At 37.3% G+C, this 20,746-nt stretch overlaps 4 protein-coding genes and 3 non-coding genes across 8 annotated transcripts in view; all 7 read left to right on the top strand.

Annotated features, from left to right (window-relative positions):
• The window catches only part of LOC132101750 (F-BAR and double SH3 domains protein 2), a 73,765-nt gene extending 69,488 nt beyond the window's left edge, over positions 1–4,277 (top strand). For both annotated transcript variants that reach the window (XM_059506933.1, XM_059506934.1), the window contains 3 exons: positions 898–1,060; positions 1,142–1,233; positions 2,108–4,277. In XM_059506933.1, coding sequence (XP_059362916.1) covers positions 898–1,060; positions 1,142–1,233; positions 2,108–2,191 — 339 coding nt within the window. In that variant the 3' untranslated portion in view covers positions 2,192–4,277. The remainder of the gene's footprint in view (positions 1–897; positions 1,061–1,141; positions 1,234–2,107) is intronic.
• Positions 4,278–4,801: 524 nt separating this feature from the next.
• On the top strand, positions 4,802–13,084 carry LOC132101751 (NACHT and WD repeat domain-containing protein 2). Its single transcript, XM_059506935.1, has 7 exons — positions 4,802–5,107; positions 5,814–5,902; positions 6,396–6,503; positions 7,761–7,968; positions 8,045–8,176; positions 8,257–8,780; positions 8,882–13,084. Exons 1-7 carry the CDS (start codon positions 5,068–5,070, stop codon positions 12,581–12,583), a joined length of 4,803 nt encoding a protein of 1,600 aa, XP_059362918.1. The 5' UTR covers positions 4,802–5,067; the 3' UTR covers positions 12,584–13,084.
• A 468-nt stretch (positions 13,085–13,552) lies between these two features.
• rps3 (ribosomal protein S3) lies at positions 13,553–16,841 on the top strand. The gene is made up of 7 exons (XM_059506936.1): positions 13,553–13,700; positions 14,175–14,305; positions 14,420–14,513; positions 14,607–14,701; positions 14,985–15,172; positions 16,314–16,517; positions 16,774–16,841. The coding sequence occupies exons 1-6, from the start codon at positions 13,671–13,673 to the stop codon at positions 16,511–16,513; spliced, it is 738 nt and encodes a 245-aa protein (XP_059362919.1). The 5' UTR covers positions 13,553–13,670; the 3' UTR covers positions 16,514–16,517; positions 16,774–16,841.
• LOC132102014 (small nucleolar RNA SNORD15) lies at positions 14,744–14,893 on the top strand. The gene has a single exon (XR_009423260.1). It is a non-coding gene; the product is annotated as a small nucleolar RNA SNORD15 (small nucleolar RNA).
• LOC132102012 (small nucleolar RNA SNORD15) lies at positions 16,075–16,220 on the top strand. The gene has a single exon (XR_009423258.1). It is a non-coding gene; the product is annotated as a small nucleolar RNA SNORD15 (small nucleolar RNA).
• LOC132102013 (small nucleolar RNA SNORD15) lies at positions 16,555–16,698 on the top strand. The gene has a single exon (XR_009423259.1). It is a non-coding gene; the product is annotated as a small nucleolar RNA SNORD15 (small nucleolar RNA).
• Positions 16,842–18,260: 1,419 nt separating the features above from the next.
• On the top strand, positions 18,261–20,248 carry kctd14 (potassium channel tetramerization domain containing 14). Its single transcript, XM_059507207.1, has 2 exons — positions 18,261–18,367; positions 19,306–20,248. The coding sequence occupies exons 1-2, from the start codon at positions 18,311–18,313 to the stop codon at positions 19,972–19,974; spliced, it is 726 nt and encodes a 241-aa protein (XP_059363190.1). The 5' UTR covers positions 18,261–18,310; the 3' UTR covers positions 19,975–20,248.
• Positions 20,249–20,746: the final 498 nt, after the last annotated feature.

Here is a 20,746-nt window from a genome sequence, read left to right on the forward strand (position 1 = left end):
AATCATGTAAAGACAGTCATAATAAAACTGTACTTTAATGTGTACTTTAATCATTTAATTCATTACTTGACTCTCTAAAAGACTAATTCTAGTTTTTCATATAACAATGCTACATTATGTTGTTTGTTATGCCTAAAATAATAATAAATGTGTTCTTTGATAGTTGAATATCTTAATGATTCAAAGTTTTCTATCATTTAATAAAACACTGTAAACTACTGTTTAAATGTTTGAGGTTGATAGGATTTTTTCAATGTTTTTGGAAAGAAGTCTTTTATTTATTTATTTTACCAAGGCTGCATTTATTTGATTAAAAATGCAGTAAAAAGCAGGAATATTAAATTAAATTAACCGTTTCCTATCTGAATATATTCAAATAAATGTAATCAAGGATCAAATCTGAATGTATTCAGCATCATTACTCCAGGATTTGATTTCTCAGGATTTTTTGATGAAATGAAAGCTCAAAAGAACAGCATTTATTTGAAATTGAAATCTTTTGTAACATCATCAGTGTCTTTCCTGGCACTTTTGATCTATTTAATGCGTCCTTGCTAAATAGGAATATTAATGGTGGCACTTTATTTTACAGGCCTGTTCCTTATGTACATACTATGTACTTATTATAGTAATTACAATAGCTATGTAATAACTAGGTACTAACCCTGAACCTACCCATTGTAGTTACCTTGTATTACCAGAACTTTCTTAGATAAATACACTGTAAGTAGTACATATAAGTACACGTACTGTAAAATAAAGTGCAGTCATATTAATTTTATTTACTGGCCTCAAACTTTTGAACGCTAGTGTATATTATATGACACTGAGACGATTTACTTAAGACTTGGCATGGATACGCTAGCTTAGCAAGCTAACATGTGTTGTCGTCTCCAGGTGTCTCCATGCCAAAGGCTTCATTCATCTCTTCCTCCTCTGCCTCTGTATGATCAGCCGCCCTGTAGTCCCTACACGAGTCCTGAAACCAGCAGCGCTGCCTCGCTGCCCCGCTCACCATCTGTCAACGGAGAACACAAACTGCAGAAAGCCACCGTTCATAGTAAGACACTAGGCCCCACAGTTACTGCGTCATGTGTTCCTCTGTGTATTTGAGTCTGAGAATCTTCTTTATTTGGTTTAGATCACAATTCCAGCTTGAGTCCAGAGAGCCCAGGCTTTTCTCAGCCGCTGAGACTCACTCCGGACGGATCCGGCCCTGGAAAACTCAGACCTGTATGTCAACAACAACAGCACTGAGGATTTGCTTAGTCTCAGATCTGGTTTTTATGCTTTTATGAACATTGTGCATTTTTATGAACATGTTGCACTTTAAAGTCATTGTGTGCGTAAGATTGAGCAGTTTTCAGTATTATTTAACTTAAAACAAGATGCTGTTGTAGATTTATTTATTTTTATATTATCATTTTTAGTTAAAGTGTTGGATATTTGTGGGGTTTTTTGTTGTTTAAATATTCTTATAGTTTTAGTAATTTTTATTTCATTTTTAGTTGTTTTAGTACATCGAGTTAAACTAAATGAAAATTAGAAATGTTGCTTTGGCAGTAGGTTATTGTTTTAATTTTATTTCAGTTAACATTTACTTTATTTTAAGTAAAGAACGTGCATTTTTATGGTTTAGTTTTAGATATCGTTAATAACCCTGGCAGTTTCTTACATTTGGAAAAATCTGTTTTTATAACTTTATCTGTGTGAATCTCTTGTAACCCATCAATAATATATACAGACCATATTTAATTCCCCAAAAAATAACAAAAATATTTTTAGAACTAAATGAATTATCTATTTGTATTTTAGAGTCATTAACTCTTTCCTCGCCAGTTTTTTTGGAAAAAGCGAACTGAAAGCCTTGTATCGTTCAATACGAATACATATACGAATACGATTAGGGTTTGTTATTATATTTTATTATATAAATATTATTTTGTAAATATAAGAAAATACATATAAATGTATATTATTTATAAATAGTAAGTATATTATTTCTATTATTTATACATATATTTTTTGGGGGGGACCTACACATTTACACTTGTGACTATATTATAGGCTTCCTCTTCTTTATTAAACTGTTATTTTTTTTCTGTAGGTTCGGGCGGCCCCTCCTCCTCCAAAGCAGCATTCGCGCAGACAGGTGGAGAAAACAGAAGAGGTGGAGATCACGCTGGTGTAGAGCGCCGCCCTAGTGGACTGAGAACAAACCCCATCTGACCTCTAACACCTCCCACTCCACACAGAAGGGGCGGGGCATGTGTATACCCGCCCTATGAGCATCCTTAGATCCCAAAGGGGCGGAGAACAGCATCTCAAAGGCATCTGTTTTCATAAAAACGAACACCTCTTTTGGCGTCACAGACTGTTTGGTGCCTTAAACCGCTTTCGTGCCAAACTCTAATCCTTGTATTCGTAATTATGTTATCTTGCAACGGGAGCTTGTTTAAAACTTTGTTTATCTACTCAATGCCAGTTAAATTTTGCAAAATTGAGGTTGATGTAAGTGTGTGTCTAAAAACGTAGAAAGGAATCAAGGTAAACCGAGAGTTTTAAAGAGCCTACACTTGCATATCCATCTCTTCAGTGGCTTTTAAAGAGCCAAACATGTAATACTAGGAATTGTGGGATGATACGGGAGTGAAAAAGAGGTCAGCGACGAATAGTCCTACCATTTCAATATCTCTTATGTAATAGCACAGTACATTACTGTCGTCATAGGAATGTTAAATTCACGTTAAACATTGCGGATCACAATGGAGAAAGGGAACTGTACATAAAAGGCTACAAGGAAAAAGAGGAGAACGAGAGTTAAAAAGAGAGGAAGGCTGGTTACTTCACTCTTTTTTTTCTCATCCGTTTTAGCTTCTTTCTGTCTTGTGTTGATCTGAGAAAAGTACTAACAACATAGCTATATCCTTTTCCACAAATTTTCATTATGAAGACCAGTGTTTGTATCTATTACTAATATTTAGTCCTCAGAAACACACGAGCTAAAGACGCGTCTGTGAGTGCGAGGCGGCAAATATTCTGCGTCTGTTCAGGCAGAACGTAATCGTGGAAATGTACCGATCAAAATACAAGTATAAGTTAAAATGCTTTTCCAGCCTAATGAATTTCTCATTGTCATGTGTCGGCTCTGTAAAGGACTGAACGGTTGGGCTGTGTTTCTTTTATTGCAGTATTTAGGGTGAATGCGATGGGAAAGACTCCCTCCAACAAGCACAGAAAAGGTGGATCATCATGGAGATTTTTCTTTTTAATTAATGCAGACGAACGCAAACCTATTAGCGTGTCCTAAGTGCATTTCCTCCCTACAAGGGGCAGCTATGTGTTTTTTTTTATATATATATATATATAAAGTTTCTTTGTATTTTTTTGCAGTTGAAGAGACAGTTCATCTTAAATAAGCAATGGCTTATTTCATTAATTTCCACAGTATTTTCATGCATATCTTGATCTTTTTCTGTAGTTTCAGTGCTTTGACCCCTTCATTTTATTTGATTTTGTTTTTGTATGTCTTTGTGTCCCAGCTGCCTCTTTTGGATAATGAAGCTGCCGCATCGTTATTGATCTCGTGAGTGTGACCGATCGTAGTTTTCCCATAACGTTTGCAAGAGAACAGAGTTATTATGTTGATTCCATAAGAATTCTTTTTTTTTTTTTTTACATCAATTTTGTGAAATGGTACCATAGTTCTGTTAAGCAAGAACTGGGTCATTTGGAAAAGAACGTGTGTGAGACATGTGAGGAAAAAAATAACGTTTGTTTGGTAGCCTTTTTTTAATCTGAGCGGAAGATGTTTGAGTATCTTCCCTTTGTTTCTATTTACCTCTGTCACAACCTATTTTCTTGTTGATCTCGTTGAGATCTTTTGAATGTTATCAAACTTGTTTTGAAGTTTATGGTTAGTGGTTAAAGCCCATTGTGTCAAAAACTGTTCTCGCCTATGAAACTAACGCAAATTTTGATATTTTAATTTGTATTTTTAAATTGCGCTCCCGGTTTTCTCGGACAGTTTCAACTCTTTGGAGCTTCTTCAATAGCATTAGCTGCATATTCAAGTTGTTTCTACAAAGATTTTATTTGCGTTTATTAAAATTTGAAGGTGATTCTGAGCTGCTAGACAGGTGGAATAACAACAATTGACTGTTGCTGCAGTGACAATATTAGAGAAGAGGTGAAAAATATTCTTTCTGCATATTATTAGCTGTAAAATTATTTGTATTTATTGTGTACAAATGTTAAATAAAAAATTGGGGAAAGTGGTTCTCTGTTTCAGTTTTTTATGTAAATGCATAAATTACAACTTCAAATCAGTCACAAATCTTTATTTTATACATTGTATTTGTTTTATGTTTTAGTGTTTATTTTCATAGAAAAATGTATTTTTTTTTTTATTATATTCAGACGTGGCCTACATTTCAGTTAAATAGCTGCAAAAAATGCAAACCTATTAAGGTAATATAAAATAGGTGATAGTAAAAAACAAAACACATTGTGGACAAATATCTGAAGACAAAGATATGTGAACATCTAAAGGTTAAATACTTCCTTTCAATGTTTTTCGAGATATTATGAGATTTCTTTAAATTCTGTAAGATTTTTTAAGAAACATAATTATTAAATGTAATTAAAATATTAAATGTTTATATTAATTTAAATGTTTTTTAACTCGCGTTACTTGTAATGCGTTACTCCCAACACTGTTTTTAAATGCTTCAGATTTTGTACCAGGATGCTTGATGTGTGAATGTTTTGAAATTGATCTGAGTGTGTTTTCGTCAGATGATATCAGACTGTTTTGTCAAATCGTGCTGCTGTCAGTCAGTTTTCAAAAGAGTGGGCTGTTCTCCCAGAGTTCCATGTAAATAACAGAGACATGTTTCCTGCTGGGAAATGAGATACGAGACAAAACATGCAGTCTCCATCCTCTCCATCCACAGGGTAATGAGTGTGGATTTTTCACATATTTCTGCAAGAACAAAATGTTTCAGCGTGTTAATTGTATGCGGTCACATGGAATGAATGAGAAACTTTCTCTCTGAAGGACATTAGATGGCTTGTGTTAAAGTTTATTTGTGCTCCAACCCAGAAGGTACGTATCACAGTTTGTTTTAGGCAAATCTTAAATGTTTAAATGCTTATTCATCTAAACTTGAAAGAGCTTTATAATGTCTGCAGACATTCATTTACTTTTTTAAATGTTTTTGAAAGAAATAAAAGCATAACTGTACCAAAGTTTAATAACTTTAATATAATAATTAACGATCTGTGAATAATTAACTACCTGCACATTTCATGAAGGAGATGTTGTGTTTGGTTTTATTTGTAGTTTAGCGATTAAATCATTAACTAAAAAAATCCAAAAGATTTAATGACCCTCATGTCATTCCAAACCCATATGACTCTTCTGAGCATCACATGCACATTTAATATACACACATGCAAAATGGATTTAATAGTCATTCAGCACTGAAAAGACCTAAGGATGAATAAATGACAGTATTTAAGTGAACTATTCCTTTGATTTTATTCATCAGAAAATGACTGGATTCTGAAAAGTGATCTGGACGGGGGTGGGGGGTGCAAAATAATGTGGAGCAAGATATTATTTTAATAAAAGATTGTAACTTTTTGCTACCCTTTTGAAATACCATGCACTAATAAGTTCATAGTAAGATGAGGAAAGTGCATTTAAAAGTAAAGAGGCTCAACATTTAACTTAAAAAATCTGGACTAGAAAGTGATGGGTAAAAGCTGAATCACAACTGAAATGTTGCCTCATGTAAACTGTGTTGCAGATTCTGTGGTTGAGAGGAGGTTACTAAGGCAGAGAGTTTTCCCCAGACTGAGGGAATACTGCAGATGCACATATGGAGTTGAGTTCAGAGTGAGCAAACCTTCATCTTTCATTTTTCACATCTTCTGTCAGTATGGAAAGTGTTTGATCAGCTTGTAAATAATCTAATTCTGAATAACATTACAGTTGTGTTGCTTCCAGTTATCAATAACAAACGATTTCACAAGCAATTGTGTTTTAATCCACAAAACATGAATAAATAATGGTTATTTCTTTTATTGGAACATCGAGCATTTAACAGGCCCTCCTACTGTCTCATTATCTAAACATCATGCATTTTTAATTGTGTAAATAACAAAAGGCTGGGTTAGTATAGAACTTCTTGTTACCCCTATTTTTATACTGCTTTCTAAAAGCATGTTAGTAGATAGTTTATGGTGCATAAAACACTGTGGTTGTTTTGGCTAACAGATACGATCTAGCCCACCAACACAAAGTCTTTATTGAATCATTTGCATCCTCCCTCTACAAGAACATCAAAAATTAAGCAAAAAAATGTCTGTTGAAACAAACCTCTCTGTAGGGTATTGACCCGTATGAAGCAGCAGAACCCAAAAACTGGCCAACGCAGAAGGAACGACTGCAAATTCTGGAGGACTGCAGGAAGAACTCTCTGGGACCTTTCTTTGTGGTAACATTTGTTTCAGTGCAGCAGGATTATTTAATTGTTGTATATGGTAGATTTTAATTCATAAAACAGCTCTAAAATAGCTACAAACATTTTATTAAAAACAATAAGCCACTTATGATCATGTGTTCCCAATGTGCAGGGATGTTACATGCTTAAAGTAATTCTAGGTACTTCACATTGAAGCAACTCTTGCATGCAGAGTTAATAAAAGGATTAGTTCACTTCTCTCCCCTATGTCATCCAAGATGTTCATGTCTTTCTGTCTTCAGTAACAAAGAAATTAAGGTTTTTGAGGAAAACATTCCAGGATTCTTTTTCATATAGTGGACTTCAATGGCGGCCAACGGGTTGGAATAAGGGTCTTAAATAGCGTTTTTTTTTTAGATAATAATAATAATTATATACTTTTTGACCAAAAATTCTCATCTTGCTTTGCAATGCGCATGCGCAGTTCTTTGTCTGTGTACCTCATTTCAAAAAGGTAGGGTAGGGCAAAATAAAACCTCTCTCATTCTCTCCTCCAACTTCAAAATCGTCCAACATTGTTGTTTTACTTTGTTGTGAAAAGTGCGTTTGACTTTCTTTGCACATTCACTTTTTTAAACAATGGGTTTGTACTTCTGCCGTACATCATGCATGACCTTTTCGACGTATACAATGAGGTTGAGTTAGTGCAAGAAGAGCATTTGTGGTTAAAAAAGTGTTTTGTTTTTGTTTTTAAATGAACAATCATCTTGCTAGAGAAGTCACTTATTCCTCAACTGGGATCGTGTAGAACCCTTTGAAGCTACATTGAAACTGCAACCTGTTGGCCACCATTGGAGTCCACTATATGGTGAAAAATCTCAAAAACCAACATTTTTTTGCAACTGAAGAAAAAAACGAAAGACATGAATCTTGGATGACATGGGGATGTGTAATTTCAGGAAATTTGGTAACACTTTATTTTAAGGTGTCCTTGTTACACGTATCTTGTACGAAATATTATAACAACAATTAATTATGCATAATTAAATGCAAGTAACCATAAATCAAACCCTAACCATATTATGTGCATGTAGTTAATCAATTCAGTATGTAAATGTATAATACTGCAACACGGACACATTAAACAAAAAAAACTTTATCCTGGAAGTGAATTGATCCTTATATATATGGAACATTTTTGATATTTGGGGTGGGAAAGTACAAATTTTTCCCCATCTCTCAAAAACATTTACCAAATGAATGCGCTTCAGTTGTTGTCTCTCATTTCAGGGGTTGGTGGGTGAACAGTATGGAGATGCATGTTTACCTGAGCAGATCGAAGCCTCTGAGTTCCAGCATGTTCTCAAGGTATGCCAGCAGATGGGCCTTAGGACTGACATTTTGGAGAGATGCTACCAGAGAGATGAAAATGCCATTCCACCCTCTTTCTGTATCCTCAAACCAGCAGGACAATTTAAACACTCTGGTGTCCAGGCAGGTAACATGTTTTGCATTATTGGGTGCACATAAACGGATAATTTGGCTAAAGTCCTTAATATTTTGTCATTAGCAAGAGAATCCAAATGAAGAGAACAACTGGTGTAAGGTTCTTCCAGAGGTGAGAAGAATCCTTCATGATGTTGTGACCCAGTGTATTCAGGAGGGGATTATGACACCAGAAAAAGCTCAGAAATATTTCCGATCAGGTAAGTCAGTGTCTTTGTCGAACTGCATAATTTTGCAGCATATTCCAAATCAAAATGGTCTAATTTGATTATCACACCAGGTCTTGAAAACGACATCCGCTATGCATATGAAGATCATTCCAGTGAAGATATTGCAAGATGTCTTTGCTACGTTCATAAAATAACGAACACAAGGAAAGCGATTGGATTGCCTCCAGAAAAACAAGCCCAGTTGCACCAGCTGACCCAGCTCCGAGACCACTTCCTGCCAAGCATGGTTGTTTTCCACAAAGCCCTGGTGTACAGCACCACCACGAAGTGCAAACGTCTGCAAGGTTACACACCTGAGATGAGGTTAAACTTTGCTGTTGGTCTGAGTGAGCAGCTACATACAGATCTCAAGAAACTCATTGACAGTGCGGTCTCAAATGAGAGGGCTGTTACAATCGATGAATTTGGCCAGAAAGATCTGTGCCGCATCTTTTCTTCTCTTTACAGAATTGAACGGACAGAAGTCGAGCATGTAAAATCCTACCTAGAGAGAAAAAATACAAAATTTCCCTTCATACTCAATGGTAGACCATGCTCAGGCAAAACTGTGCTTCTGGCTCACTGTGCAAATCAGGTGTGCCTCTATTGCAACCTTCCATTTTAAAATAAGCAATATTTTGGGTTGGATACTTTTAGTAGAATATTCTTTGACAATATGTTCTTTTCCATTTGCAGGCATCCGTATGGCTGAAGGACCTGGATCCCGAGATCATTGTGTACTTCATAGATGTCAACAACTCTCTGAGACAGCTTCTCAAAGACATTTGTAAAAGGGTTGATTCAAGTAGTACCTGTGTCAACAACATCTTTCAGCTAAAAGAAAATTTCAAAATAAATCTGACCGCAAGATCACCCTCAAAGAAGCCTTTGGTGCTCATCATAGATGGTCTTGACCAATTGTCAAAGACTGATGGACAACTCGACTTGACATTACTTCCCGAATCATTAGCTCCAAATGTAAAGCTTCTCATTTCTATAAATGTAAACAGGCCTGATCTTCTTGCTACTCTGAAGAAGTATTACCCAGATTCAACTGTGTTCTGTGAGCTGCAAGAAGTAGAAAGTAGAAGCTGCAGCCAGCTTCTGACAACACTTCTTCAGGAGTCCAATAGAAAGATCACCTCAGGCCAACAGATGTATGTGAATCAGGCTTTTAAGAAATGCTCTGTCTTACTATATGTGGAACTCCTTCACAGACAAGCAATCCACTGGAAGTCAGAGTCTGAGATTATGGAGAACTCTCTGGTCCAAGAGGTCCATAATAACATTGTTCTGATATTTGATCATCTGGAGAAGAAGCATGGGAAAACTGTTGTCTCCAAAGCTTTAAGCTATCTTACCTTGGCCAGGAATGGCATGACTGCAGCTGAGCTGACTGATGTTCTTTCTTGTGATGATGAAGTTCTCACATCTTTCCTTCCACCAGGTGATAGTGTACCACTCACAGTGAGGGTTCCTGAAGTTTTTGTGGAAAGTCTTCTTTCAGACCTGAAGGGGTTTCTAGTGCTGAGGAACATTTTAGGTACCCAAACTCTTTTCTGGGTCAGCAGACACTTCCCCTTGGTCGTATGTAAAAGGTTCCTGTGCTCAGAGGAAATGAGTCAGGAAATACACCATGTGCTGTTAGACTATTTTAGTGGCTCTTGGGCAAATGGCACAGCAAAGCCTTTGATCATCAGTGAAGACACGAAATTGCCAGGCTCTTCAGATGCCCCCCAGAATATAAACATTGACAGACAAGTACCAAGTCAACCTTGGATTTTTTCTCCTCCTTTCTGTATCTCTACTGCCAAGACTCCACCAGCAAGAACACATCCCAATTTGAGGAAACTCCACATAATCCCTTTCCATTTGTTGAAAAGTGGGAGAATTGAGGAGCTTGGTAACCAAATGATTTCTCAGGAATACCTTCAGGCAATGATGCAAGCAGAACTGGCTGACGAACTGTTCCTGTGGCTTGAGAGGACATCTCAGTTGGTGTTTGCCAAGAAACTTCAGCTCCTTCACATCATCTTGAGATCTTCAGCTTGTCTGCTGAGGAACAACCCTGCCGATCTGCCAATGGTACTGCAAGCCAAACTTATTCCTTTTCTGAATGTTTTTCCTGCATTGGAAGAAAGTGCTAATCCACCATGTTCTGAAGGTATTATCCCAAAAAAAGGAGTGTATACCGTATTGCCTCCATTTCCCGCAGTACCTTACACCCACTGTACACCGCAAGAGTCCACAGCTTCCCGAATAATACAGTCAGCTGGATCTTCCTGTGGCACTGTGGTGGTTGTACTGGAGAATGGTGCTGCTTGGGTTTGTAATGGAGGCATATTTGAAGGATTCAGACTAACACAATCCTCTAAACTGCATTTCACAGGTGTTGTTAGCTCTGGAAACATATTCCTTCTGAGCACCCATTGTGGTAAATTTGTCTTTCTGGATGCAGGTGTTAACACACAGCCTCAAGAAATTCAATGTCAAAACAGGGAGAACGCCATTCTTGAGGGTGCCTTGGTGTCTAATGACAAACTCTTTGTTTGGTGGAGAGGACAAAACATTGTTAATGTATTTGTCAATAGAGAGGAACAGACTGAACTGCACTGCACTTATGAGATAACCTGTGTGACATGCTCTGAGGAAGGTGATATAATTTACTGTGGACAGAAAGAAAGTTCTGTGACGATATTTGATTGGTCCAATGGTCAGCTTCTAGCCACCTTTACTTGTCCAAAAGAAATGCCATTAATTGAAATTATTCTCTCCGAGGGTGACGGGATGATTACATGTGTCGATCAAGCTGGAAACACGTTTGCTTGGAATCTTGAGAACTCAACAGAATCAGTTCTGATTTGTGAGAACCACTGCACAACCCAGGGGAAGGTGTTAAATACAGACTACAAAGGAGACAATGTTCTCCTAATATGTAAAGAGCAACAAATGCAACTCATTGACATTCATCAAACTGATGTACTTGACCAATTCAATCCCCCAAAAGGCAAAACATTTAAGGAAGCCATAATGGATCAAAACTCATGCTTCATTCTTGCTGTACTGTCCGATTGCCCGTTTCTGCTGGTCTGGAATTGTGACTCTGGACAGTGTGTGTTGAGTCTGGACACTGCAAACTGTCAAGCTGTTAAACTTCAGAAATGTGGGGCCACTTACCTGGCAGCAATAACAAGCATAAGTGTTCTTATTTGGGACATGGATCTCATTAAAGCTTCAGCATTGGCACCAAAATCTGGAAAGAGGGTGGAGATGGTGGCTGTGGGATCTCATGGAGAAAGTTGTTACTCTTCGGATGGCTCCAAACTTATTTGGAAGTGGGGGGTATCAAGTGGCAAAGTAGAAGGCCGCTTCCTTCACCAAGGTACTGTGGAGTCTATGTCTGTCTCTGGAGATGGCAACTACCTTGTGAGTATTGCAACTGGAGAGATATATGTCTGGGAAACCAGTAATGGGGAAAATATTTACAGAATCTCTAAAAGTCAAGCTTACAAGGTTCTAATAACACCCAAGGGCAACTCCGGAGTTGCACTATCAGAGACAGGTCCATCAAGGGTGTGGAAATTGCAGAATGGACATGGGATTTGCAACATTCATCTTCATCTCAGAAATGCCACCATTTCTTCAGAGAGCACCTTCCTTTTAGGACTTCACAGTGGGGATCTCTTGGCTGTCAGCCTCTGGTCTGGTAACGTAAGCAAATGTTTCTCATGCTCTGACCGGTCAAATGTTGTTGCTTTCCATTCTCTGCTTGCCCATCCAGATTATGTGATTGTATCTTCAGCCTCAGGCGATGTATACTCCTGGAGTTTAACAGAGGATACTATTTGTCATCAATTCCAGCTGCCAGACTCTTCTTTGTGCCAACCGGAGATCTTTAGACTATCATCAAATGGGGGGTATGCCATCCTTTCAATATCTGAATCAACTATAAACATCTTAGATTTCTCCAACAGTAAACTGTGCTCTTTGAGAACCGAAGGACCTGTTCTGCAACAATATGCATCTGTAGGTGTTTTTGGACAATATGTGGTCTATATATGTTTCTCCTCTCTGGTGTGCCAAAATATATCCTGCGATCTCCATGAGAAGCCGATGCTTGTAGCCATACGTCTGACTGACGGGGAAACCATAGGCAGGTTCTATTTGTGCAAGAACCCCTCTACTCTGACTGTTTCTGAGGATTTTTTTGTGTATGTGGGGTTTCAGGATGGTTCTGTTGGGGTTTATGCTGTTAATGACACCAAGAAAGGTAAAAGAAGCTGTAAGGAGGATGTTCTAAGCCCAACACATTTGTGTCCACTGGATGAGCAATTGATTTGGTCACCTCTAGAAAAACCTAACCTTACTTGGGTTGAATTGCCCCTGCAGTTGTATTAAGTAATTCCAGTGTATTTTTTTCTTCTTTACAATGTTCTAGAGTGCGAAGATGGCATCTGTAATGTGATATACATATGTTTATCATATTAAAAAATGTAAATATGTTCACTTGTGTCATACCTCAGAATTCAATAAGATGAGAAAGCAGGTGTGAGAATTAAGATATAAAAATAAAATTATTAATGTCTCATGGAGTATCACACTATATTGTTGCCTATTTACTGTATTATATATATTTTTAATTCTATTTATCCTCCATTAACTTTTTTTTTATTTATAAACATATTTATTTATTGTTTACTTGCATAGCCACACAGCGTAAATTTGGTTAACTTTATTCTAACAATTAGCCCACAATAACTATGTACTAATCCTTAACCTAAACTTTAACCCAGTAGATGGACTTTATACTACCAGTCCTTTCTAAGTACGCTGTAAGCACACATGCTGTAAAATTAAGTGTGACTAGAGTTTTTTTGTATTAAAGCAACAAAAAAAAAAGTAGTTAAATATCAATTTCATTATTTTTTTTTATGTTTCGATCATGTTTAAGAAGATTGTAATGAACCAACTTCCAAAAGAAAAAATAAAATAAAATTCCTAAAGAAAAAAAGTAGTTACAATTGTGTTTACTTCTTTGTTAATTTGATGTGTTTTTAATGTTAGCTACTTACTTGTAGAGTTACTTAGCCCAAAAAATAGTGAAGAGAATGGTTTCATTATATTGATCTTGAATTATTAACTTCATTCATAAACAAACATTTATCTGTTTATCCTATTAAAACATTTATCGTAGGCTGTATTAATGTTACAAATACAGGTAGTAGTTATGTGTATGTGTTAGAAATAAAGGTAGTAGTAATAAATAGATATAAATATATATATAATTTTTTTTCTCTCTCCTGATGCTCTTCTGATATCAATGCCTCACACGCCATCCCAGTAGGTGGCGGGAGAAGAAGAAGAAGAAGAAGATGTGAGAACTACAATTCCCATCATTACTCACAGTCATACGGAAGTGATTCGTTAGCATAAACGCACTTCCGCTACATCGCCAATTCCTTTCCTGTCTGCGGCCTCCAGCAAGATGGCGGTACAAATCTCGAAGAAGCGAAAGGTTGGTACGAATATCTTTTCAAATTTGTGTAATTAAAGCGCAGAAGTGCGAAATAAAAGCGGCGCCTGAATACTACGATACTTAACTATAACCTGAGCTGCTCAGGTGAGGGTTTAATCAGGATGTTGAGGTGGATTGAGCTGGATGCTGTCGGCTCTGAATCTGATGAGAAACATGGCAGATGAACGCAGCGCGGATCTTCTGTTTGAGCGGTGGAAATGTGTACAATGCAACACACGTTACGTTTAAGCAAATTATAGGTTTCCAGAAGCTGAAGTTAGTAAAAGTTGACACTTGTAAAGTTGAATATTCAAGCAGTATAAGCATCACAAATGTGTCATGCAGCTTATAATAGCAGGTTTGTCATATTAGTGATTTGCATTTGATATAGTATTCAACACGTGTTAATATGAGACTGTCATTTGATTTCTACAACAGAATATCTAATCATTTTAATGAATGTTTCTCGGTCAGTTTGTGTCAGATGGCATCTTCAAGGCCGAGCTGAATGAGTTTCTGACCCGAGAGCTGGCCGAGGATGGGTACTCGGGAGTGGAGGTCCGTGTCACCCCAACAAGAACAGAAATCATCATCCTAGCCACCAGGTGTTTATAGTTTATATGCATGCTTAAAAAGTTGTGCATTTAAAAGCATTGACGTGGGTTCACTCAAGTGTAAATGTAATGACTCTAATCTAAAGACTTGCTTGTTTCCTTCAGGACCCAGAATGTTTTGGGAGAGAAAGGCCGTCGCATTCGTGAACTGACTGCCGTCGTTCAGAAACGCTTCGGGTTCCCTGAAGGCAGTGTGGAGGTGAGTTCAGTGCTAGACACTGGTGTAAATGACGTCCAAAACTAGTTTGTAAGCACATTTTTCTGAAGTATTGGGTTGTTTGTTTCTTTGTAGCTGTACGCTGAGAAGGTCGCCACCCGCGGTCTCTGTGCCATCGCTCAGGCAGAGTCTCTGCGCTACAAGCTGCTCGGAGGACTGGCTGTCCGTAGGTGAGTGCTCGCTTCCCAGCATGCATTGGGCCGCACAGTTACCTTCCGTGATGATACGATGACGAGTCGGAACTGGGCCGGTTCTGTCTTTGAGGATTCTGGGTTAGACTCACGTTCTGTGCGTCTGACTTCAGGTCCTCGAAGCAGTGAGTCCTGTTTGCGTGAAGACATAGAGGCATTTGTCTGAGAAGGATGGATGGATGGATGTTTTATTTGGAGTCTAGATCATTTTAATTTCTTTTCTTGCGTGTTTATAGTTGTATACTGTGTGTGTTGTTCTCAGGGCCTGCTACGGTGTTCTGCGTTTCATCATGGAGAGCGGGGCCAAGGGTTGTGAGGTGGTGGTCTCTGGTAAACTGAGAGGTCAGAGAGCCAAATCCATGAAGTTTGTGGATGGCCTGATGATCCACAGCGGAGACCCCGTTAACTACTACGTCGACACGGCTGTCCGCCACGTGCTGCTCCGACAGGGTGAGAGAGATTTAGAGACTGATGGTTCTATGGAAACTTCATTTGTGTCGGATCTTTAGCTGTGGAAATGTTTAGAGGGGAAAAAAATTAAAATGAGTTAAAGTACTGTAAGTAGGAAACATTTTAATATCTAAATATTTTCTACATCTTTATGGTTTTAGACATTTTTATAAGCAATATGAATTTGAAATCTTTAGCACTTTATTGCTTTTTAACATGGAAAAATGTTTAGAGAAACTGTTGTTTTTATATAAAGAAAAGAATGATTAGAATATAATAAAAAATCTAATTTAATTTACTAAACGAAATGATTTCCTAATATTTTAGACTGATTTGCAATATTAAATTTAAGTGCAAGTTGGGTCTTCATACAAGAAACTAATATATATATATATATATATATATATATATATATATATATATATATATATATATATATATATATATATATATATATATATATATATATATATATATATATATGCCTTCTATCTTTTTAATATTTGTTGTCTTTGGCATCTTAAAGCTGGAAAGCTCTTTATTTTTCCCAGTGACTTTAATCACCATTGCAGTAGGATAGGACTATAGTTGAAACAGGCTTTCAGATAGCTTTAAGAGTTTGTGACTCAAACTTCAGAAAATCAAACAAAGTCAGGGAGCCGAAATGTGGATCTCAAATAAAAGTTTAACCTCAAGTGTATATATTTTTCCTTCAATGACGATATACTGAACCAGAGTTAGGTTGTTTCAGAAGAGTCTTAGTAGATTTCTGGTTCTTCAGAGCAGTGTGAAGTTTCTGAGGCATTCGTCTGAGAAGGATGCTTCCAAACGTATGGTGAAGATCAAATGTTATGCTAGTATACTGGTTTCTGATCAGTGTTTTGTACCGTCCTCCATGTTCCCTTCAGTGATGATACGATGACGAGTCGGATTGAGGTCAGTCTCTGAGGATTCTGGGTCAGGCTCACGTTCTGTGCATCTGACTTCAGTTCCTCAGAGATCATGTGTCCTCTTAGATTGAAGATGTAGAGGCATTTGTCTGAGAAGGGTGTTTTTTTTTTTTTTTTCTTCTTCTTCTTGCTGACTTAATTTAGACTCATCTAGTTTTGTAACGTGTCCTTGTGATTTTGTCTTCATACAGGTGTGCTTGGAATCAAGGTGAAAATCATGCTTCCCTGGGATCCCAGCGGCAAGATCGGTCCCAAGAAGCCCCTGCCTGACCACGTCAGCATCGTGGAGCCCAAAGATGAGGTCCTGCCCACCACCCCGGTGTCCGAACAGAAGGGGGCCAAGCCCGAGGTCCCAGTCATGCCACAGGGAGCCCCAGTGCCAACCCCTTAAAGGGGTAAGACCTAAAAACTCCAATCTGACCTTCACGTTTCCTTCAGTGATGATACGATGACGAGTCGGATCGAGGTCCGTCTCTGAGGATTCTGGGTCAGGCTCACGTTCTGTGCATCTGACTTCAGTTCCTCAGAGATCGTGTCCTCTTAGATTGAAGATCTAGAGGCATTTGTCTGAGAAGGGGTTTTCCTTGCCGACTAGTTTTTGTCAGAGCTTTTTTTTTTTTTTATTCTAAAAATGTTTTTTGTCTCTTCCAGGTTGACTGATCATTGATGGAAGGCCTATACTTTTCTGTATAAAAAAAATAAAATGATAAATGGGAAAATGTTGTCCGTTTTCATTCACTTTAAATGAGCAGTGTTTTAGAGACGTTATGATTGCAGCACATGGAGAGTCTAATCTACCTGAAGATGTTAAAAATAACTGAGCAGCAGAATGCAGTGAGAAGTATCAGCATGTAAGTCGTGTTACCAGGAGAAGCGTTATGACAGTTGAGACCAGTAACTAGTTAAGTAATGCATTGCTTTTTAATTTATAAGAGAATATCTGTGGAAACCTCTCCTGTCCCCATGTTGAGAGAAATCATAAGATGTTACTGTAGTTCTAAAATATGAATATGCATTAATTCATCTCACTCAAAAACTAAACAAAAATGTCTAAAATAGGCCTGTTGCATTCAGTGATGTATGTTTGACTCCATGGCCCCCCAATTGCACAATATGCAAAGGCCTTATGACTTAGTTGTATGGTATTTTCTGGATAAGAATTAAGGAGACGTATATGTACACACACACACACACACACACATATATATATATATATATATATATATACATCATATATTTGAATATATTTAATCACAAATTCTACCTTATGGAATGTTTTAGAGCTTGGTATAAGTAGAAAAATGTAAATAGTTTAAATTGCATGACTTTCTAGGTTTGGAAGTAAGGCGACTTTATAATAAGTGGCCTTAGCTACTTTAATAATTTGGTACAGTACACTTACTGAGTACATGTTTTTACATTGTACTTATATTTTAAAGATACATGCATGTAATTGCATCTATAATTACACTGTTGACCCATCCCTTACACCTACTCGTACCACCAAACCTGTTCCTATAACCTCTCCTGTATCCTACCTCAATAGCAGCAAAAGTTTTTTGCAATACAATATGAACATTTAGTAATTGTTTTATGTAAAAGTGGGACCAATAACACTTTAAAAATGTAATTAAATTGCAATAAGAAATCTTGATTTTTAGTTTGTTTTTGTTTTTTTCTAATTTTGATCAGTTGAAGTCTTTTTTTATGTGGCCTAGTTGAGAACCACTGCGTCTAGCTGAAAAGAGGAGGATCTTGCTCAAGGTTTCGTTCACATGTAACGCGATTTCAAGTCAATAATAGAATCCATTAAAGAGCAAAAAGCTCAGTTCTTGTATCCAATTAAAATAATTGCGCATAATTATTCTTATGTTCTTTAAAAGAAGATTGCTATAGCATCTCACAGTGGTACTACAGTGATACATGTCCAAAACACACACGTTTAAACATCTATTTGTCAGTGGACTGTTGAGTTAAACGCTTAAAGAACCATTTTCTGTGTTTTTAACAAATAGTTAATTCTTATTCGTGAAGCTAGATGAGAATGCATCAGCGCCCTGCTGCCGCCTTACCTGTGTGTGTGTGTGTGTGTGTGTGCGTGTGCGTGTGTCATGGGTGGATCTTATAAAGTTACACACACCTGATTCACAGCCTGAGCTGCTGCTACCAGAAGTTTCAGCTGAAGATCATGAGTTTACCGGACTATAAATCGCCTGGAAAGCAGTCCTCAGCACCTGTGCAGTCGGTAAGACATCAAACATGAACAGAACGAAACAACTACATTTCAAAATGGAATGTTACATTGTAGCCTTTTCTTCGTGAGCGTTCTATTTCATGTAACAGCTGTTCTGTGTTTCAGCTATTCTTTTGAATCGCCTGAGATGTATTTTTGTCAAATTAATTACATTTTTGGGAGATTATAGTTATGTCTGTTTTATCGCGTGCTGTTCTGCACCGCCCGTAAAGCAAATACACGCGAGCTGTTTTTAACTTAGTACACGAAACTTGTCCAGTCACAAGAAACTGCTCGCTTCCCAGTAGTGTTGTATGCTCAAGGAGGAAGCTGGTAAAAGATTAAACAATTACAAGATTTTGAAACCGAGAGTAATAAAATGTTTAAAAAAAATCAAAACACTGAGAATGCGGTATGTGATATTAATGGCAAGTTGTGTCAGTAAATCTGCTGCATTAGTTAAATTCTTTAACTCCAAAGTTGCCGTTTTTTTTAGAGAGGTCTAAATGCATGGCCTTATTATCTTATTATTTGTAATACTGTAATGCCATGCGCTATCATGACATATTTGTTTCTTTCTTTGAAATGTTAAATAAATATATATATATAAATGTTATTTATAAAAATCAAATGTGTGTGTGTGTGTGTATGTATATATATATATATATATGCACATTTTGATTTTGCTGATTTTTGTGCCCTTTTTCAAACTTAATTATTAAGAGATTTATTGAATTATGTCTTATTTTGTTGTTTAGCTTGATTCAGCAAGAGGTTCTCTAGTCAGTTCATGTTGGTCTTTAATTGTTCTTTACGTCTTTGCACCTTGGAGATCTTTGGTAATCTGTCATGTTGGTATCAGTATTGACATATTGAGTGTTCAGCATCTCAGGCTTTCAATCAACTATTCATATTAACTGCTAAAACAGACATGTTTTCTCTCTCCACAGAAATCTCAAGTAGTGCATCTGAACATCGGAGGTCATGTCTTCAGCACCACTATGGGAACCATCCGGAAATTCCCCAACTCCACACTGGCAGACCTGTTTAACGGATCGACCAAACGGATGGACTCTGAAGGCCGTCACTTCGTAGACCGCGATGGGACTTATTTCAGGTACATCCTCGAGTACCTCAGAATGGAGAAACTTCCTACTGAACACCTGCAGGAGGTGCACAAGGAGGCACTTTACTACGACATCAAACCTCTGGTCAAAGCCATCGAGGACACGCCGCAGTTCTTTGGAGAGACAGTCGGGAGACAGCAGTTTTTGGCCCGTGTGCCGAATTATCGAGAAAACCTGGAGGTGATTGTGCGGGTGGCCAGAGCCGAGGCCATCGCCTCACGCTACTCACACATAATCGTATGTGTCGTGAGGACAGAAGACGATTTAGCCAGATACAACAATGCTATCGACAGTCTCGGCACCCCGAGAGAGTCCGTGGTGAGCTTCGGTCCGTGGAAAGCTCCCGTCTCAGTGGAAGATCTGTTAGATTGCATCAAAACGGACATAGAAGCCAAAGGATATAAAGTAAAGATCCAACCACACAGCATAGACAAAGGGTTTCTCTTCAAGAGCTACGACTTCTTCTATAAACTGATTTTCACTTGGTGGTGAAGAATTTCAGGCCCAAGCTCACGACCTGGAAATAGGGATTTAAAAAGTAAAGGAATGTTTTATATATTAGCCTATATAATCAGTTTATCAACAGCTCCTGTTGCTTTAAAAGACCCAAATATTGACAGCTGTCAGTCATGTGCAATGGTGTTGTTATCTGTCAGTATCTGTTAAACCCTTGTTTAATATTGACTCTAGTTGAACGATCCTGGCCTTTGGCTTAAAATAGCTTCTGCACGAATGTGCATTTATTAGGAATATTCTGGTATGGGTTTTATCATATATTATTAGAATTGTACTTTTTTTTTTTTTTTTTTTTTTTTTGTACATGCATCTTTTATGTATTTGGTTCCAAAGCAACTTGCATTGTATTCAAGGTATGCATGTTATCATGCTTTCCCAATGCATTATATAAGAATGTGGAAACGGGTCCACTTCATATACAATCATTATAATCTCCCTAATTTTTGCTGTGTGTAAATGTTTGTTTTCATTTTGTACAGCATGTGTTTATGATGTTTTTTTCTGTGTGTTTTTTTTTTTTTTTTGCGGCCAAGACACTTGATGAAGCCTTTGCTCATGTAGATCACTAATGGTGCAAAATAATATTAATAGAGAGTGATGTGCCATTTCAAGCAGAACTGTTGTTGTAGTATCTTATCACTTCATATATGTTTAAAGAACCAGGATGCCAAAAAAAAGTCAAAAAACTTTTTTTTTGAATGTCAAAAATAAATTTTAATTGATGTTATTGTCTGATATTTACTGATTG

The sequence above is a fragment of the Carassius carassius genome, chromosome 23 (genome assembly GCF_963082965.1).
Source record: "Carassius carassius chromosome 23, fCarCar2.1, whole genome shotgun sequence".
NCBI classification, from domain to species: domain Eukaryota; kingdom Metazoa; phylum Chordata; class Actinopteri; order Cypriniformes; family Cyprinidae; genus Carassius; species Carassius carassius.

Coding starts and splice junctions, on each gene's coding strand:
- kctd14 (XM_059507207.1), top strand. CDS start 18,311: ATGAGTTTACCGGACTATAAATCGCCTGGAAAGCAGTCCTCAGCACCT. Junction 18,368..19,305: donor CCTCAGCACCTGTGCAGTCG/GTAAGACATCAA, acceptor CTCTCTCCACAG/AAATCTCAAGTAGTGCATCT.
- rps3 (XM_059506936.1), top strand. CDS start 13,671: ATGGCGGTACAAATCTCGAAGAAGCGAAAG. Junction 14,306..14,419: donor ATCATCATCCTAGCCACCAG/GTGTTTATAGTT, acceptor TGTTTCCTTCAG/GACCCAGAATGTTTTGGGAG. Junction 14,514..14,606: donor TCCCTGAAGGCAGTGTGGAG/GTGAGTTCAGTG, acceptor GTTTCTTTGTAG/CTGTACGCTGAGAAGGTCGC.
- LOC132101751 (XM_059506935.1), top strand. CDS start 5,068: ATGGCTTGTGTTAAAGTTTATTTGTGCTCCAACCCAGAAG. Junction 7,969..8,044: donor ACACTCTGGTGTCCAGGCAG/GTAACATGTTTT, acceptor GTCATTAGCAAG/AGAATCCAAATGAAGAGAAC. Junction 8,177..8,256: donor TCAGAAATATTTCCGATCAG/GTAAGTCAGTGT, acceptor TTATCACACCAG/GTCTTGAAAACGACATCCGC.